The sequence below is a fragment of the Neomonachus schauinslandi genome, chromosome 8 (assembly GCF_002201575.2).
Source record: "Neomonachus schauinslandi chromosome 8, ASM220157v2, whole genome shotgun sequence".
NCBI lineage: Eukaryota > Metazoa > Chordata > Mammalia > Carnivora > Phocidae > Neomonachus > Neomonachus schauinslandi.
The window spans coordinates 77,771,152-77,792,205 of NC_058410.1; the positions used below are offsets into that span (position 1 = coordinate 77,771,152).

Below are 21,054 nucleotides of genomic sequence, written 5' to 3' on the forward strand. Positions count from 1 at the left end.
AAGAACTCTGTGCACAATCTTTATGGCTTTCCGTTTCAACATCTCCTTCTCTCTTATGCACATGGAAACTGTTTCCTTTCAAGGTATCAGAAGCATTGTTATCCCTTTTCTCCACTCCAGTACAACCCAGCTATTTATTTCACCTTAAGCACTTCAGCACTATAGCCCCTTCCCCTTCTCCAGGCCATCCTTAAAGAACTGTAGTACAGGTACCAAAATAAACACACACTTAACACTTAAGAGTATGACAAAGGGCAAATCCTAGCTACTCATTAGAAGTTTCTTGATTTTTTTTTTCTTAAGCCAGTGAGAAGGAAAATAGATAATCAGACAAATGTGACTTCATCTTCTCGTATGCTACATACAGGAGGAAGGCACCTAATATATTTCAGAGGTTCCTAATGATCCATCTGGCTCATTATCACAAAAGAAACAAAGTCTGGTGTATAATCAGCTATTAGTAGTTTTTTATACTATAGAGAGGTGAAGATCCAAGAATAACTATCCCTTCCACTCTGCCCCCAAAATATGTTAATCAAAAAATCTGCTTTAAAATTTAGAACACAATAAACACACACACACACACCCCTTCCCCTACCCACCACTTTCCCCAAACAAAGACACAGGAAGACTGACAGACATGTACGCACTCACATTCACACACCATCTGTGTCGTTGTACCCACATCCCCTCTATTAAACTGTGAACCTGAGTGGCAGAGGGTAAAGAGGTCACAGTCCTCACTGAAAAAACCCAACGTCACTCTAGGTAACTGTGTTCTGAATCACCCAAAGAAATAGTGTGGTAACAATCTGGCTACTTACTCCACAGTATCGGTCACCATTAAATATCTGAGGCGGCAGAGGGTTGCCCTGAGCAGGCTTCTTTTCTGGGGGAATGTTTTTGTACATCCATTGTCTCTGTTCTTCTGACATTGTGATATCCACCTCCTCAAACTCTATCTTGTTGGCTTCCAGAAATCTAACCACATCCTGCTGCTTCTTCTTTATCTAAAGAGGGAAGACAAATAAAGAAGGAGAAATGCTCAACTGAAACAATATGTAGATATTTCCAAATTGAACTAGATTTGATTTCTCATTATCAGAGGTCACTGATGCAAAAAAAAAAAAGAGAGAGAGAGAGAGATTTTCGCAGGCACCATGTACCACTGACTCACTGGATATCCAACAGAAGTCTAGGCAAATCCGGACACGATGATTTCTTCACCTAGACTCCCCAGAACTCTGGGGCACAAATTGGAAGGATCAGATTATGTATGAGGTGAGGGACTCAGTTCTCAGTAGGCCATATCCATTCTCCCTCCCACTTACAGAAGTTGACATTTATAGTCATGAAAGCTCCCTCTGCCAAAACCAGTTGAAAACCATGTATAGCCCATCTGAGATGTCAACATTTCATTGATTCCTGGGAGCAGCAACATTTTTATTCCCTTCAGCAGTCTCTTTCAGATATTCCACAGCTGTAGCCACTGTCATGAAAGCATCCTTTCATCAATTCACAAGAGAAAAATGTTCTCTGCTTCTAAGGTGAGAGTAAACAAGCATCATCTTAGTTTGAACTCTATTTCTTAACCCTTTTTGTTCCTCTCACCTTCATGTTTCCTTCTTCAGTCACTAGGGGTCAGGTGTGCTCTTGAAGAGCTGCAAACACATCTGTACATTTTCAAAATCTTATCAGTCTTATTTAAGGGTTCATATTAAATAATTCAGACAAGGTGACAATATTCAATATCTTAAACACAGCATGTAAAACATGGCTCAACAAAGTTCCTTTTTCTAAGTGATTCTGGGAAATGTACATAGAGAACAAACTTAAACGGTGAAGTAATTTTATAATTGGCAATGAAAAGAATCCTTTTGAGAGGTCAAGCCACCAGAAAGACCTCTCATCTAAAAAATAAAGTGCTTGAAGAACAAACTTTCACATACTGACTGCCCCTACCAATTTCCTCCAACTTTCCCCCAAAAGCTTCAATGACATGTGCATCCGAGATGGAAATCTATTGCATGTCATGAGCACAGAGATTCTGATCACTGGATTGAAGTCTATGAATGACTAACAAGACTGCACAGTTAGTATGGACAGAAATGCAAAGCTAGCCAAATAGGACATCTTTACACTCAGTGATATCAGAAAACAAGGAAACTACTGTATGGTAGTTTGATGCATTATCTTGGTTTCTTAAATTAAGCTTTTTCTCATTTCCGAAAAAGTTAACCTTTTTCCCTCATTGGTACAAAATTCCAGAAATGTAGTTATATTATTCTGAAACTGTGGCTTCCAAAAAAAGTATTATTCATCCTACTTAATTTCCCCTTATAACCATATAAGGCAGATAAACAAAGTTGATGCTGAAGTCAAAAGTGGTCACCTATTTTGATCAAGGTCTTGGTATGTGTTCTTGTTAAGACAATCATGTCATTCTCCTATTTATTTAGTGGGTCCCCACTGCCCTTGGAAGACCACACACACATTTCTTAGCATAGCACAATGTCCTTCATGATCCAGTTCCTTTGACTATGAAAGCAATGTATTTGCATTTTTAAAAGTCTAGAAATTGTAAAAACAAGCAAACAAGAAGTTACCTACAATCCTCTCAAAATTTAATTAGAGGAAAGGGTTTGGATTTAAGGTCCATATGTAGAACTTTACATATCCAACACATTTCAAATGTTCATGAGAGTGATCAAAAATGAAACTGACACACAGTCAAACCTGAGTTTTCCATATAATATATATACACATAATATCCATCCCACCTCTACATCTTCCCCAAAGTGTGAGTGCCTAAAAACTCATATGCTCTCAATACTAGGATATATCAAAGACACGTACACAACTTCTTTACTCCCCAGCCCCCTAGCTCCCCCACCCCATACACACAGCATTTACTGCTGGACTATAATCCCCTACAGCTCAACTGGTCATTCCTTTCATAGGATCACACTCAACAAAAACAGCTGCATCTTGCCGCTTTCACTCAAAAATATACCCTGTGTACTGTCCTGTCATTAAAAATTTTTCAAAAGCATGAATTTTAATATCTGCTTAGCAATCCATCATGTACATGTTTTTCGTTAACTACTCCTCAATTATTGGTATTTAGAATACTTGTAACTTTCACCACCAGAAGTATCATGTGGTGAACATCTTTATTTAGAAATCTTTAACTGTAACCTCAACACTATTTTAGACATAGCCCTACGAATGAAACTCAGATCAAAGGGTAGAGACATTTTTCAGGCTCCTGACGGACCCATGCTAAACTGCTTTTCAAAAAGTCCACGTCAATTTACGTTCCCATTAGCGATGTATGAAAGTATCCATGTCTCAACACCCTTCCCTCCTTACAGCCAATATTTGAAAGATGTATCACAGAATATTAAAATTCAAATGATGTGAGTGATGAATGTGTTAACTAACTGTGGTAATCATTTCACTATATATATATCATTGTGTTGTATACCTTACACTTATGCAATATTATATGTCAATTGTATCTCAATAAAACTGAGGGAGAGGGAAAGGAACAATGCTCAAGAAGCAAAGGATAGTTACTAACAAAGGTGATAACTGACAGTAGTATAAGGAGTAAAATGTAAATAATTCTATCTCTGGTTTAAAAGAGGAAAGCGGGGGAGACAGGACCAGGTTTACATTTCAAAAAGGTCACTTTAATACTGCACAACTGAAGAAAAAAGCAGTTCTGTATATACTGTTAACACTGCTATGAAAAGATCTCCAAGGTACATTAGTAAATGGGAAAAAAAAAATTAAGGAACAGAACTGTGCATAGACTAGGAACATTTTTTTAAAAATAGAGGAAATAAAGGAACACATTTGTATTTGCTTGTATTTATGTTAAAAAATGAACTCTTGAAAGTTACATAAAAAAAATAACGGAAATAGCTGTCTAGGGGCTGGGGGAGTGGGAACTGGGCGACAGGGACAAAGTAGGAGCAAGAGGTTTCCCTCTCTGCATGTGTGAACTTGAAACGTTTTTGAACAGTGTGAATATGTCAATATTCAACAGATTAAATAGAGGAAAGTTATGTTGAGAAAGAGAGCTTCACACAGAAGGGAACAGGAGTATATGGCCATAGACATGTGGTGTTTTATATAAATCAGGTTTTCCAACAGGACCTGAAGCCCCAGGAGTCAGAGCATGTTGTTACTCACTGGCCTCCACGTTTACTCAAACTTGTAAGAAAAGCCAGATGATTAAAAAGAAATTTTTTCTTGGGACGCCTGGGTGGCTCAGTCGGTTGAGCGTCTGCCTTCGGCTCAGGTCATGATCCCAGGGTCCTGGGATCGAGTCCCACATCGGGCTCCCTCCTCCGCGGGGAGCCTGCTTCTCCCTCTGCCTCTGTCTCTCATGAATAAATAAATAAAATCTTAAAAAAAAAAAAAAAAGAAATTTTTTCTTAAAAAAGAGCTAAGGCCACAGAAAATTAACTAATACTACAGCGAATGATTTGAATAAACAAAGGGCAGAAATTTAACCCAGAGCAGGAAGTTTTCAAGTGGTTATCTGTGGCATTAGCATCAGGAAGGAAGACAAGTCACGAGCTGCCACAACCAGCTATTTTTAAGATCTGCTGGGGTGAACGTGGCCTGGAGCTGTGGGAGCCCAGGCTTACCTGGCAGGGAGACAGGCCAGCTGGGGCGGAAGGGACGGCTGGTTGGGTGGGTACCCAGGTAATAGAAAGGATTCCCGTGTGGCAACAGGAAGCGGCCAAGGGCACTGCATGTGCCGGTACAAACCCAGAGTTCAAATAACAATAACATATACCACCGCTTCCTTGACACAAAGAGCTCTCTCCTCCCCACATTTCAACTATACTGAAGCAAAATGTACCCAACAGTCAATATCAAAAGACATGTGAGGAGCAAGTGGAAGAGAAGTAAACTGTGGGACAACAGTCGCTGCCTTCACCCATGTCAATTCAGCCATGATGGAAGGACCTATAACTCAGCTGTTTTTTGTTTGTTAACACACCTAGAAGCCATGGCAGTTAATGCTAGTTTTTTACCCAGTAGCCAATCTCCCTTTCTTAATAACAGAAGGCTGGGTTTTGTTTGGAAAAGCGATGCGCTCTGCTACAAAACCTGTTTTACCCAGACTCCTCTGGAGCTAGGAGTCATCACATGACACGGTTCTGGCCAATAAGAGAGAAGGCAGATGTTCTCCGGAAGGCTCCCCTTAATGAATAAAAACACAAAGCCCATCATATCCTTCTCCCTCCTCTCTTGAAGAAGCGCAGAAGTGGTGCCTGGAGGTGCAGAAACCATTTTGCAATTGTGAAAACAAACTCCATATGCTAAGGATGGTCAAGCAGAAAGACAGGAGCTTGGGTCCTTGATATTGTAAAGCTGCCACACCAGTCTTGTGCGGCCCACTCTAAACCTTTCTGTATTAGACAAATTAACCCTTAATTGCTTAAGCCACTCTACTGAGTTTTTCTATAGCTTTACCTGAAGAAAATTCTTAACTGCTACTTAAAATGTCTTCAGAAATACTATAGTATGATGGATTGAAAATAAAGCTATTATTGCATAGCAGAGCCTAGAAATAAAAGCTGTAAGACATAAATTTAAGTGAAATGAATATATGTCACTGAACAGATGAATTTTCATTACTACCACAAAAAAAAAAAAAAAAAGCAGCAGCAGCAGGAAAAAAAGGTGTTGGACCCAAAATAGGTATCTACAAAAGCATGACAGTTGGATTTTATTATTCAAACATACACCATTACATATTATCCAAAGCAATTAAAAGGAACAGATACTCCAAAATCTCTTAGGCTAGATTATGGGAAGGCAAACTATGGCCCACAGGCTAAATCTAGCTCATAACAGTTTTTGTATAGCCCCCAGTCAAAAATGGGATATTTTTAATTGGGGTTGAAAAAAAAATAAAATTAATAGTATTTCATGACACGTAAAAATCATATGAAATACAAATCTCAGTGTCCGTAAATAAAGTTGTATTGGAAGACAGCTCCACCCACTCATTTCCATACTGTCCCAGGCAGAGCTGAGGGCTGCAACGGAGGCCCAGGGGTCCCAAAGCCTGAAGAAAAAGTCTGTCCTATACAAAATTCCAGCCCTGGGCTAGACCAAAGATCTCCATTTCTGGCTCAAAGTTCAATTTGTTAATGAGGCCTTCCCTGACAACCAGGTTTTATATTATTCCAGTGCCCCACCCCCCAACTCCCTACTTCCCTTCAAGGCTTCATTTGTCACCATAGCACTTAGCATCTGATATACTGTACGTTTTCCGTATTTATTTCTCTCTCTCCCCTAATAGAATATAAATTCCACAGGGCCAGGGATTTTGTCTCCTGTTTTGTTCACTGTTGTATCCCCAGGGCCTCGAAGCATGTCTGGCATGTGGCAAACACTCACTACCCAGTTGTTAGCGAACAGACAGGATTTTCACACATGGAAGGGCCAGGGTGACAGAAAGGCTTCATCCCGACTCTCAGCGGTGTTGGTACTCTCGTCATTTAGGATGATCTACCATGGAGAGTCCTCTCTAACCACCTTAGCTGAAGTTCTATTGTCTAAATTTATTAAAATTTTATTTGTTCATCTGTGTACTTGACTTTATGCTCATCTGTCTCCACAGTGTCAGTTCTGTAAGAGCAGAGACTGGCAACGTAGGAGGCCCTCAGTAAATATTAACCAAATGGATGATTAAAGAACTATCACTCCAGCGCCGAACATCAAAGATTTCCAGGTGATGTTCTAGAGATCAAACTGAGTTGGTAATTTAATTTAGGAACAAATGTAACGAAGTTTAGCCAAAAAGCAATGTAGATCAAACGCCAATATTTCTCAATTAATGCTAAAGCTGTATGATTTTAAAAAGCAGTGCGTCTAGGATGCTACATGTAACTGTAAATTGCCTAAATAATTCAGAAGTCTGTAGACCCTGAATGTGAAAAAGGCTTTGCTTTTAACATTGACAATGATATTGAAGAAGAAAGTTGTATGTGACTATATGTTTAAATAAATGCTTTTGTCAGTTAATTTTAAAAATTGCAAGCGTATAATGTAGTATTTTGTTTGGCCCAAATGTCTTAATTAAATTGTTGATATATTTGCAAATTGATGGCAATTGAGAATGAAGCAAATATACCAGTATTTCCCTGACTCTGCTTCTAACCGCTACCTTGGGATTCCATCACCCCCATCCACTTCCCCTAATATCTCCAGAAGTTCTGAAGCAAGCTTTTTAAGAGGTCCTGCATTAATAAATGATCTGTGTTCCCCTTAAAATTCGTATGTTGAAACCTAACCCCCAAGGTGATGGTATTACAAGGTGGGGGACCTATGGAAGGTGATTAGTTTAGGAGGACAGAACCCTCATGAATGGGATTAGTGTCCTTATGAAAAAGACCCAATAATATCCCTACCCCTTTCCACCATGTGAGGACACAGCAAGGAATCTGCAGTCTGCAACCAGCAGAGGGCTTTTACCAGATCCCAATCATGCTGGCACCCTGATCTTGAACATCCAGCCTTCAGAACTGTGAGAAATAAATTTATACTGTTTATAAGCTACCCAATTTTGTTATCGCAGCCCAAACAAAGACAATGAACGTTTACCCTTTCAACTCCAAATCCCTGCAAGACAAGACCCAGCCCCGCTGAGGACCCCAAGGCCTGCACCCAAGCCCTGGTGACCCACCCCCACAGGCGCCCAGGCGATAAACTGCCTGGGCTGGTGCTGCTGAATCTGCTGACCTGGCATGAACACTCAATGACCCATGAAAATCATAGTGAAGATGTCTGTAGCTCTTTCACTAGCAATCTCCTGGCTCCAGGAGTCCCTCAGGATTGGATCAGAGGACAGGCTAAATAAATTACATTGTACTTGAGTCAGATTTACCCCTACTCGGTGGCACTTTTAAGTAAACTTGCACTCCTCCACTCTCTCTTCTCCTCTGATTAGTTCTTTCCCAGAGGCTGACGGTTAATTTAGGTAATTAAGTAGCCCCTGCTAGAATCCTTCCATAGGCTTCTAGACGTGTCTAATTATGTTTGAATTTTGGGGTATACACAGCTGATGCTGCACCTTTGGAGCTTGGGAGTGAATAACAAATAAAAAGAAATAATCAATTTGAAGAAGATAGTTTTTTAAGATTTTATTTATTTATTTGACAGAGAGAGAGACAGCGAGAGAGGGAACACAAGCAGCGAGAGTGGGAGAGGGAGAAGCAGGCTTCCCACCAAGCAGGGAGCCGTATTCGGGGCTCAATCCCAGGACTCCGGGATCATGACCTGAGCCGAAGGCAGACGCTTAACGACTGAGCCACCCAGCACCCTGATAATTGTTGTTGTTCTTTTTTAATTGAGATTTGTTTTAAATTGAGATTTAATGTGCATAATTGTGGGAAAGCAAGTTTAAAGACAAAGTACAAATGGAAGACAACAAGCAAAACTGGGGGGAGGATGGGGAGTGTGTACTTTTGAGTTAGACTCTCCACAGTTTAATCCTGGCCCTGTCAGTTGGGTAGCCTTGGGGAAATTACAAAGCTTCTAATCTGTGAAATGGACCCAATTTTTTTTTCCATAGATTCACTGAGAGGATTAAATACAAAAAGAGCTAAGCAATACCAGGCACTTGCTCAATTGTTTCATTCAATTCAAACACATGAGCTTTTTTTTCTTTGCCCTAGATGGGGCCCTCTGCAAAAAATATAAAGTGACTTTTGGGTACTTTCAAAGGCTTTAGGTATTCGATGTAACAGTTCTTTATTTCACTTACTTTCACACTTCAGATACACAGTTTTCTTTTTTCTGACTTGAGGTAATGTAGGACTGATTAGGACCTTTTATGCATCTCTCATGGAAAAAGTCAAAGGCAGAGGAAAGAAAACAGAAAGTAAAAATTTACTTATAATGGAGGGGCTGGACTGAACTAAGGAGAAGGAGAGGGCCCTAAGACAACTCCTTTCCACCACAGAGGGAGGAAAGGACTCAGGATCTTTCCCTTGTCAAAGACCCTAGGAACTTCCCAGCAAGTGAACAGAGTATCTCAAAGATACAAAATTTCATGGCAAACTCTTTAACTAAGACCTCACTGTTGGACTCACTAGGCATTATACTGACATAAAGAGGAGGCAGATGGCTGAAAGTATGTGGCAGACGCTATACTAGTTACCCCTCCTGTGTGAAGGCTGAAAAACCAAAGTTCCCAGTTTGGTCAGGTACCCTTGCAACTGGGCAGCCCTGTGACCCAGCTCTGGCCCCTGAGGTGTGAGCCCACATCTGCTGAGTGGAGCTTCTGGACAAGGCTTTGCTCTCTTGATCAAGCACATGGAATCAGGCGCTAGGCCCTTTGTCCCTGCCCTTTGTCCTCCTTTCTGCTTGGAACCTCAGTGTGAGGGCTAGAGGTATGCAGGCAGCTTTTCTACCCTGAGCCAGTAAGCATCAGGAAAAGGCCAAGAGAATCCTCGAAACACAGGCGCTGAACAAATCAGCCTGCAGACTTCAGGAGAGGCCAAAACTTCTGTTCTTTTAAGCTCACATTAGCCAGGTTCTCCCTTGCTGCAGGTGAACACATTCCTAACTAGAACACTCAACAATGTTTCATTGTTGGGGAGTAGGGCAGGGTGGAGAATAAACCCCAACAAGCCATCTGCTAACTGTCAACGTTCTAGCACTGTGTAACTAAACATGAGGTTACATGTAAAGGACTGTGTGTCTGGTGTCTGTTGCAGGTTATCTTACTAGAAAGCAAATACCAGGTTACCAAGTCAAAGATAACAATGAGAGAGGCTGTCTGGCAAGAGATTGAAACTTGAGTTTTAAGGAATCAGAGTGTCAGAAAGAGATGGATTATGAAATACTGGACAATTCTTGAAACAGCCAGTATTATATGGTATAAATTAAAGCAATAAAATTTTGATGGAAAAAATTGTGCTTTTACATCTGTGTATTATCAGTACAGTCCCTGCTACTTAACAGGCACTCAGTATGTTTATGTTAACCACATAAACATTACTGAGTTTGAATACATACTTTTAATGTTTTCTTTTGAAGCAGTCCACATTTTTGGTCCTGTTTTCTTAAACAATTTGCATTGGTTTCTTTTTTCCATTTTTGTAAGTCATCTTTGCAATTTAATAATTTTTTATTTAAAAAAAACACCATCATCTCATCATCCTTGAAGCAATTGTTTTTTATACTCTCTTCCAAGGACACAAGACTTAGAAACATACTTTATATAGTTGCCATAACATACACACTTGGGTTAGGATATTTCGGTTGCATTACAAGTATTTTGTTTTTATAATCTTCAGAGTTATCTTATTGCATGCATAAATTCTATTAAGTACTTACTTTAATGTTTAGAACATTATCATACCATTAGAAATTTAAGTATGTTCTAAGGATTTTTTTTTTTTATTAAAGAAGAAAACTGTTCCAAAGTGCTGACTTTTTTCATGATGACAAGTGTATCAGTAGTAAGCTACCTAACATATACCATACACCGGACTCTCTCTTACACATACACACACCCTCTTCTTTCTTGACTCAACCATTCAAGGTAAATATGATACTTTATCAAGTAACTATTTTACAGAATGGATTTTAGGAAATGTTTTATATTATTATTTTATTATTGAAAACAATGCTTGTCATCTATAAAAACTGTCAGTATAAAAACCCAGAAATATAACTTTCTAACTTAAAAATCTTTCAAATGGAAAATTTCACAGAGTTTTTAAAATTTTCAGTGTAAAAATGTAAAATGCTTCAACTGGTTTTCAGAACAACTCACTGACATCAGGGAAGACAGTATAATTTTAGCTACCAAATTTTAACAGCTTTTGCATGACTAATGAATGGAATCAGAAAAGTGATTACCACTGTTCTTTAATTATAATGATGTTAATCCTCATCTAAATCTATGTATTCTTGGGGAGTTACCTTTTGATCAATGACAACTGTTAAAGCTGACCTGCAAACTGTAGTATTGTTAGCTCACACTGTTCTCGCTAAGAAAAACTGTTTTTGATGAGAGAAAATTTTTATCATTAAAAAGTAAAGTCAACAATAGTGTTTGAACTGTATCCCATGACTTTTATTGCTATTTTGTGGACATTTTATGATGCACATCTTTTATTAGTATAGGTAGTATATACACAGCATTTATTTAAAACACACATGTATTAGGGATAATTATTATTAGGGTATGTGATCAAAAACTCCAGAAATGACTACACTAAAAAAGCCGTGGGGACCAGAGGAAACACATGTGGGCATGCACACAAGATTATAACACGTAAGTCTTTATAATGCTTGAGTCTAAGTAACTTCTAAGCCAGAAGGCAAATCTCTGCTCCAAATATGAGAAACATTAAATTCTATTATTCTAATCTTTCAATGCCATTTTTCTTATACTAGGTTTTAAAAAAAGTTAAGTTTGCAAATTCCTATCTTGCAAAACCAGCAAAAATGGAGGGAATAAAATCCCACCATATTTTCTAAAAGTATGGCTTAAATCTTGATATCCTTTGCCTAGAAGTATTCTAGCAGGCCTGGGAGTGGAAAAGTTACCACCAGACTGATAAAGAAATCCTAAAAATCTAATCTGAGCTTCACTGTAAATATAGTAGCATGTTATACTGCTAATATATTTTCTATGGGTTAACTTAAATGAGACATGGTACTAAATCTAGAGTCAGAAAAGGCAGGAATATTAGCACACACAGCGCTTGAATCTGGCAAAATAGAAACATCTTAATGTCTGGGCAATATCCTTTATAATCTGTTTTCTCTTCATAGTAGTACTTTTGCCCTTGAAGACATCACATACTTCCACAACTTCAACTATCACCTCTATGAAAATATACCTAAAGTTTGCATTTCAAAATTGGCCTCTTTCATAGGGTCAATCTCACGGTTCCAAAGCCTTTCGGGAAATTTATGCTTAAATGTCCCAACATCACCTCAAACTTGACAGCTAAAACAAAACAACAAAAACAATGCTGTCACAAATTCAACCCACCAATCCACCTCCCTCCCCTAACATTCCTGTTTGTATTAACAAAACACAACTTTATTGATGACTCAGTATGACAAGAGAACTGCCTACAAGTCCAAAACTTAACATTGTTACAAAAATACCCTACCTAAATGAAAACCACACACTCTGTGATTAAACCTGATGAAGGGAGCCTCTTGTGCTCAGTTTGGTAGCACTAAAAACAGAGGTAGTATAAAGAATAAAGAAGGTGGGGAGGTAAGTCTGACCACAGCAAGCTGGGCCCTGAGGTCTGTGCGGGGCCCAGGTTCATCTGGCACTTTGTTAATGATGGTTAGAATACTGTGATAATGATGCCAAGGGCAATGGCCTGATCCTCATATGGGCCACGTCGCTCTGAGTCATGTTCTAGTCCTGCGCGGGCAGAAAGGGAAGGATCACCCTGGACAAGTTCCTTATTCTGTCAAAGCCTCAGTTTCCCCATCTGTGAAATGCAGATCATAATTCAGCTCAGAGGGCAGTGATGAAAATTAAATGACATAATGCTCCCAGAGTTGTATCTGGCCCAATGAAAGAACTCAATACACGTTTACTATTATTATAATTTTTATTTTATTTTTTTAAGATTTTATTTATTTGACAGAGAGAGACAGAGAGCACAAGCAGGGGGAGTGGCAGGCAAGGAAGAGGGAGAAGCAGGCTCCCCACTGAGCAGGGAGCCCGATGCTGGGCTCGATCCCAGGACCCCGGAATCATCACCTGAGCCAAAGGCAGACGCTTAACTGACTGAGCCACCCAGGTGCCCCCTTATTATTTTTATTCTAAGGCCACAAACCTCATCCTCTATTCTGTTCTTTAGCAAGCGTATTCTGCTGGTCACTGGGGATACCTGGACCCAGTACAACTCTGCAGTCACCTGGCTTCTCTTTCTCCATTCATTCCTTAATTCACTCATTTGTTCATTCCGCCAGGATATTTTGAAGATCTCCCAGGTGTCAGGCACTGTACCAGGCACAGGGGTAAACATTTGCCTCTGCCTTACTTCAGCTCATTTCCCAAGTGAGCTGTGAGTTACAGGGGGCCAATATTCAAGCACTGACAGCGCCCAAACTTTAATACTTGATTTAAATGCAGAATCCACTCTTTGGGATTGTACATTTTAGTAAGAACGGGTTTCCCTTTAAATCCGAACATAACACTTTCTCCCTCCAGGGGTTATTTTCCACCCAGGCTCATGCTCACACACACACTCCTGTCCTCGCCCGGGCAGGCAGCAGGCTGAAGCAGCCTGAGACGGAGGAGCAGAGCGGAGCAGAGCTCCCTGCAGGGATTGTTGAGAGTAGAATGGAGTTCAACAAACAGGCGCTAGTCGTTGCTGTGTGTTCACAAGAATAACCTTTTGACTTTCCCATCTCTGCTGCATACAGGAACTGAGAAAAGGAATGCGAAAGTTAAAACTAGAAAGTGGAACAGGGAGAACAAAAGGTATCAGTCAAGGAAAGAGGAATTAAATGTCCTCACGCTTTGCCCTTGGACTTAAAGTCAGTACTGGTGTATTTATTTTAACAATGAGAGCCAATGTCAATTTAAACACCTTTTTTATTGTGAGTCACAGTTGTCTCTCGTTTGGAATTACAGATTAAGACCAAGAAGGTTTATATGTAATTAAGCCCAATCACTTCATTTAGCTCCCAAACTGAAACTTAGGCAGGTGTCAGAGTTTATGGTCTATTGTTCTTGAGTTTAAAGAAATAATTCAGAACGGATCAGAGAGAGGTTGATACTGCCCAGCCACTGGCCAAACAATTCCTCCCATGAACTCAGATCTAACCACCATTAATGAAAATGTTACCTGTATGTCTTTCCTGACTAGGAACAAATATTTTTAGAATAGTTTAGTCAACTCCTTTCACATTCCAGATCATAGGTTAGTGAGACATTATTTGCTTCTAATTCTTGGCATAATTTTAAAAGATAACTAAGTAGGACAATACCAGAACTGAATTAAAATTAAAAAGACAAAGGAGTCTCTAAAATCTGCCACCTCGAGCTTAGTAACTTTAGTTTTCAAAACCACACTTACATGTTTAATCCTACATAATTCCTTGTTCATGTTAAAAACTAAGCCAGTGTCTCTCCCAGCAGCCCCCTTTCTCCATAACTGCTTCATCAGGAGCTCTAACAGCCAGATCTTCCTCCAGTTTCCTAGTAATCATGAGGTCATCTCCTCCTTTCTTTCCTTTAGCTGCCAAGTCCTGAAACTTCTACCCCTCCTATCTTGCCCATTTCTCCCCATTTCTAAAGTCCCTCTTCTGCTGCTGGCCATACCTCCCAGAAATCTACTGTCCTACCCACTCCCTTCTAAGGTGGACAAGAATGTTCTTCTCAAGCACATTATCACTATCTTTTCAGAATTTTACAATTCCTCCTTGACTCTTAATAAACATTGTAGAAAGACAGGTACACGGTCTCATGTTCTTCGATTTCTGGAATCCTGGAATCCTGACGTATACTGGATCACATACACCGCCATCCAGCCACAGCACCTCAGCCCACACCCTAGGCCCACTGACAACTGAATGCAGCTTGAAATCTCTTCTCTCAACAAAACACTCCACCATCTTTTTTCTCTAAATTATGCAAATTTACCTTGTTTGGCAAGACTTCTACACACACCACAGTCCAAACATCTTGCTTACATCTTTATTTTCTACCTTCTCAGACACTTTATACTTTTTGTAGGAGCTACACGATATTAGTACATATTAATGTCACTTAGGGTTCTAGATGTGTGTGGCACATCTCCCAAGAGAATTCTCCAGATAGTATATACTCAAATGTCATCCAATATGTTGTCTCTGGGGCTTGTCAGAAAAAACAGATTCTAGGGGGAGGAATGAGTGCTTAAGATTTACTCACATATGGGGTGCCTGGGTGGCTCAGTCGGTTAAGTGTCTGCCTTCTGCTCAGGTCATGGTCCCAGGGTCCTGGGATTGAGCACCACATCAGGTTCCCTGCTCAGCGGGGAGTCTGCTTCTCCCTCTCCCTGCCCCTCCTCCCTTGTGTGTGTGCATGCGTGTGTGTGTGCACTCTCTAATAAAATCTTTTTAAAAAAATTTACTCATGTATCAGAAAACCAGAAAAATCAGAAGATCTTAGTAATGGTACCACCACCCATTTACCTGTCCAACACAGAAACCTGGAGTTCATCTTTGACTCTCCCTGATGATGCAATTAATCAAGTCATGGCCTTTCTACTTTCAAAATTTTTCTTGAATCCATCCACATTTCTCCATTTTCACTCCCATTAACCCATGCCAAGCCACTGTCTCATCTACAGTTTCTTGTGTCTTCTTTATTTTTATTTATTTATTTATTTTGACAGAGAGAGACACAGCAAGAGAGGGAACACAAGCAGGGGGAGTGGGAGAGGGAGCAGCAGGCTTCCTGCTGAGCAGGGAGCCCGACGTGGGGCTCGATCCCAGGACCCTGGGACCATGATCTGAGCTGAAGGCAGACGATTAACGACTGAGCCACCCAGGCGCCCCTCCTGTGTCTTCTAACCAGATTCCCTCAAACTACTTTTCACAGAGAAGCTAAAATATTTTTATTAAAGCATAAACCTAATGGCTTCATATGGCTGTTTAAAAACCTCTCAGTAACTTCCAATTATTCTTGAGATGAAAGAAAAAATCCATGCCCAGCCTCATGCCCCTCCCCTACTCCCCCTGCAGCAATGGCTCTCCACCCAGAGGTACATCTGGATCACCTAGAAGGCTAATCGAAACAGACTGGGGAAAGGAGGTCAACCCCAAAGTTTCTCACTCAGTAAGGCCTGGGTGGGGCTCAAGAATTTGCATTATGTATCCATAGAATTGAGCATTATTTGGCCATAAATATGAATGAAGTACTGATACATGCCACAACATGGTCGAACCTTGAAAACATGTTCAGTGAAAGAAGCTAGTCGTAAAGGACCATATACCACATGATTCACTTTATATAAAATGTCCAGAATAGGCCAGTCTATAGACAGAAAGTACGCCAGCCTAGTGCTGGAGTGAGGAGGATGGGGGCTGTGGTAGAATGGCTAATTTATGTGTGGGATTGGCATCTGAGGTCCCAACTTCTTCATGCCATCTCCCACCTCTCTTTTCCCTACATTTACTTTCTCCCCACAGCTACCGAACCTTGTTTCCCTCAGGGGGAATGCCCTCTTGCCTTTTCAACATTTAAGTCCCACTCTTCCTACAAGGCCCAACTTAGAGCCCACTGCTCACAGTCTCATCCCATCCAGAATATTCTCCACTTCCTCTGAACTTGCAGAGAACACGCTACTCAAATTCCTTTTGTGTCTAAGAGTGAGTGGGTTTTGTCTAGTCAAGTAGACAAGACTTTTAGACAGAATTTTAAATTCTGGAGGGCAGGGAACATACGCTATACCTCTTTGACGTTAAAGGACCTTGCATACTACGTCAGCAAATGATGAAGTTGCAGAAACAATGAATTTGTGAAATTGCCGATGCCTGGACCACGATCCTGACATCAGCCATTTGTCCTACAATTATTCAATGGCCTGTCAATCTAGTCTCTTGACAAAATGGTAAAACTGAGACACAGAGAGGTCAGTTAAGTAACTTGCCCCCAGTAATTCACTATGGAAGCAGCACAAGTCAGGGTTGGAACTGAGATTTCCCAACAAGCAGCCTCCCACCCACTTCTCTGCTCTGCTAAATGACTGACGTTTAGGAGTTGGGAAACCAAGAACTCTTGTCCCATTATATCATCCCGAGTGAAATTACAAAGCCTTAAGCTCCACATATTATTTCAAGCAATTAGTTTTAAGGTATTAGAAAGGAAACAGCTAAAATTCAAGAATTAAGCATACCAAGAAGCATGACACAATCATGAGCCAGAGCTACAGAAATAGAAGGGAGAAAAAAAAACAAACAAACCCAGAAACACTTCAGATATTGAAATTATCAGATATAGATTATAAAATAAATACGTTTAGTAAGTCCAATGAAAGAAAAGTAAGTGGCAGATGAGAGTCTCAGCAAACTAACAGTCTCCAAACCTTCTAGAGAAGACATGAGCACAGGCCTGTGGCCACTGGCTAAGCAGTCAGCTTCCATAAGCTCACATCAGTGCTGTCCACCGTCTAAGTAAGACCCCATATGACAAACACAGGGGCATCAACACCAGCACAAACCCACAAAGGGCACAGACCTTTTTCACTTAGAGAAGATGCAAAGGGACCGAACCGTACTCTCCTTCATTTCTTTCTTTCAGGTACAGGCATAGGCCCTGCCAGATAATAACAAAAGTTACTTTGTGCCCAAGACGTTGAAGTGTTTACAAATCCCGAAAGGAAATGACACCCGTAATCTGACACACAAGGTTTAACATGTATAAATTAAAGTTTCAAATGGGCAATGAACCAGTTCAAAATTATGGTTCAAGGGCAAGTAATTAGAAAAGGTTTCTAACTGGAGATAAACAGATAACTGAAAGACAAAAACTATAGAGACAGGCTAAATGACATTAACATTCCCTTCTGAAAGTTACTCCCATCTCAAAAATATCCACTGGACCTCCTCTCCCTACTTCTCGGTCCATTCTGTTCTACTTGGAGGCTTTCCAGGCCTTCATTCATTCATCGTGAAAAGATTTGAGAATGAGGTCTAAGGTGTGTCAGGCTCCCTGCAAGGTCTCACAAACCAGTCTGCCTTCACGTTCCATCTGAACCATACCTAGCCCATCTTACTTCCCCACCATCACACTAAATTCAGTCTGGTCACAGCCTTAGTGCTTCTCCCCCAGTATCAGTGGTAAAGGATCAGTTTGCTGTTGTTCTCATTTTAATGTTCCAATCTGTCATAGACTGATACTTGCAGAAAATACATTTCTAGAAAAACAAAATAACAAAAACATACAAAAGAGAAGCCTAGGGGCGCCTGGCTGCCTCAGTCAGTAGAGCATGTGACTCTTGATCTCGGGGTCATGAGTTGAAGCCCCACGCTGGGCAGAGTTTACTTTAAAAGAAGAAAAAAGAGAGACAGAAAAGCCTAAAGTTTTTATTATTATAGCAAAAAAAAAAAAACTAAACTCATAAAATTACTCTGTAAACTTGCTATAAAAGTTTCTAAATGTTTACCTTCAATTGCAGCGCTAATACCAGCAACAAAGTTTGGCCCGCAAGTCATACTCTAAGTAGCTCTACTCCAAGACTGACATTTGTACAAACTGACTGGGTCTTTACATAAATGGTTCCTCCCACCTAAAACCATCCCCATACTATCCACACTTCCTAAACAAGTTCTATTTATTCTTCACAGCTTAGCCCCAAATCCACACTGTGCTCAACTATGCCTACCCAGTGGTTCTCAACTGGGAACAATTTTATCCCCCATCAGGGACATTTGTTAATGTCTGTAGACATTTTTGGTTCTCACAACTAGGTGGACTACTGGCATTTAGTGGGCAGTGGCCAGAGATGCTATTAAACATCCTACAATGCACAGGAAAGCCGTCCACAACAAAGTCAATAGTACCAAGGTTGAGAAAGCCTGACTTACACCAACCACTGCCTTCCCAGATCATCTCCTTCACCAAACTCCCATTATACTCCTAGTCACTGCCAACCCAACACAGAATGACACACAGCCTGGCATGGTTTCATAACAGTTGCATGTATCTGCGATGTTCCCCAACTCAACCATAATTTCTCTGAAGGATGAAGACCATGAGAGAGCATCACGTTGGTATCCCCAATGGGATTCAGTAGGGTAGCTTTGGAGGAGCTGCTCATCACATATACCGGTCAGCTAATTTGTCTCCTTTCCCACCTGCTTGATGCAATGTAAACAGCTCTAATTTCTCCATCAACACCTGTATTAAACTACTTTTCATTTGCATTTAAAAAAACAAAACAAAACAGAAGCACCTGACTGGTTCAGTCAATACAGCATACGACTCTTGATCTCAGGGTCATGAGTTCAAGCCCCACACTGGGCATAGAGCTTACTTAAAAAATTAATTAATTAGTTAATTAAATTAAACAACAACTTGTATTACTTAGCAATGTGAGGCCATAATAAAACATTAGCAAAGAGAACAAAAGATGTGTTTGGTTTGGTTTTATTGTTTTTACATTTTCTGTCAAGACTACATGCTTACTTCCTTAAAGAAAAAAATCAGTCAAGTATAATATATGAATTTAGGATGCCACTATTTTACAAGACTATCTATGAAAGTTATACACAATTGCTCATACACGTGCCTCCTGTTAATTAGAGAATACTTGGCAGAAGAGCTGGTCTAGCAAAACTTGCTGTAATAGTCAAAATCCTCCGCAGTAAGGAGGAAATCCTGCTGAGGACAGTATTTTCCACAGGCAAGAATTACCGGCCTTCAGCCAAACGCCGTGCCTTTGTCAATGGCCGGAGATGCTACTATGTACACAGTGTGTTTTTGAGTATGTTGTTCCCATTTCTGCATCAGTCAATCCTCCATTGTGTGGAAAGTGATCCTAAGAGATGATCTGGAAACTACTTCTACTTACATTTGAAAAGTAATTTGAGGGACACCAGATGATTTTCACAATTACATTTTATAAGGCATCATATAGTGAGTTCACATTCCCTTTGTAGGCACAAACTGATACCTCTAAGAGAAAGTCTGGATGCTCTTTTTTTTTTTTTTAAGATTTTATTTATTTATTTATTTGTCAGAGAGAGAGAGAGCGAGCGAGCGAGCACACAAGCCGGGGAAGTGGCAGGCAGAGAGAGAAGCAGACTCTCTGCAAGGAGCCTGATGTGGGACTAGATCCCAGGGCCCTGGGATCATGACCTGAGCCAAAGGCAGACGCTTAACCCACTGAGCCATCCAGGCGCCCCTGAATGCTGTTACCTGCATTCTATGGACCCATCCTGTCTTGGATTGGCCATGTCATCAGCTTAATCTTCCCTCCTTGCGCAGTATACTGAGCAAAGCTAGGTGCCTGTCTGCTAAAAACGTGAATCATCTAGCTTCAGCTAGACTTGATTCTGTTTGAATCCCACACAACTGCCACTGGATTTCATAGCTTTCTCAAATCTCCACAGGTACTCACCCTTCCCACAGATGACCCTAACTCCTGCATTTCAGATAAAATGAAGTCTTGAAGAGTACCTCCAAATTCTGGTGTTTCCACCTCGAATTTCTCTGAATTTTCAGCCATATAATTCTCCCTTCCATCTTGACTCAAGAAAGTAAGTGGAGAAATTAACAAAGGAGAAAGGGGGGGGCGGGGAGGGAGAGAGAGAGAATGCACAGGTAGCCAGCACAAAGAAAAATTAAAGTCTCTTTAAAAGGTCAAGGAGTCATTGTTTACTCAGAGGTTTCTATGAGGCCTTGTGGAGACCCTGCAATGTCATGCTCGGCTGTCTTAGGAACTACAGGAACATAGGTGACAAAACAAGGCCTCTAATTTGATGCAGTGCTTAGTCTAATAGGGGCGTGGAGGGAGATAGGGCTTGCCAACCATGAACTTCCATATGAAATTGGCAGTCACAGAGGGGTGCCTCTAGGGCCGGGCAGTACTCTGCGGGGAAGGGTGGGAGGAGGGGAGCTATGAAGCTCAGTGATGTGTAAGCAAAGAACAAAAGCACAGTATCAGAAATATAAAAGGAAGGAATATAAATCAAACAGCTCCTAGGATGATAGGGGAAAAGAGCCTGCAGGTAGGTATTATACCCGAAGGTAGAGAGAAAGGAAGATGGAAGGCAAAAGAGGAGATGCAACGAGGGGGACAGAGGTAGGAGCAATTAAGTTGTCTTCTCCTGGAATTGGAGACTGTGGTTTTCTGTATACCTGAAGCTCATCCCTTTAAAACCAAACCTATTTTGACTTTATTTTAAATTAATTTTAGTTTAGAAATCTTTCTAAAATGCACCCCATATGTTCCTGCATTGTTTAGCAGAGTACGTCAAAGCAAAACATGCCAAACCTGATTTCATCTGTTCTGGATGAAGAATCATCATTATAATCCA

At 40.5% G+C, this 21,054-nt stretch overlaps 1 protein-coding gene across 1 annotated transcript in view; it reads right to left on the bottom strand.

The window, feature by feature from the left end:
- Positions 1-21,054, bottom strand: part of SH3BGRL2 (SH3 domain binding glutamate rich protein like 2) — a 60,266-nt gene that overhangs the window by 22,765 nt on the left and 16,447 nt on the right. The window contains exon 2 of the mRNA XM_021693598.1: positions 825-1,010. Coding sequence (XP_021549273.1) covers positions 825-1,010 — 186 coding nt within the window. The remainder of the gene's footprint in view (positions 1-824; positions 1,011-21,054) is intronic.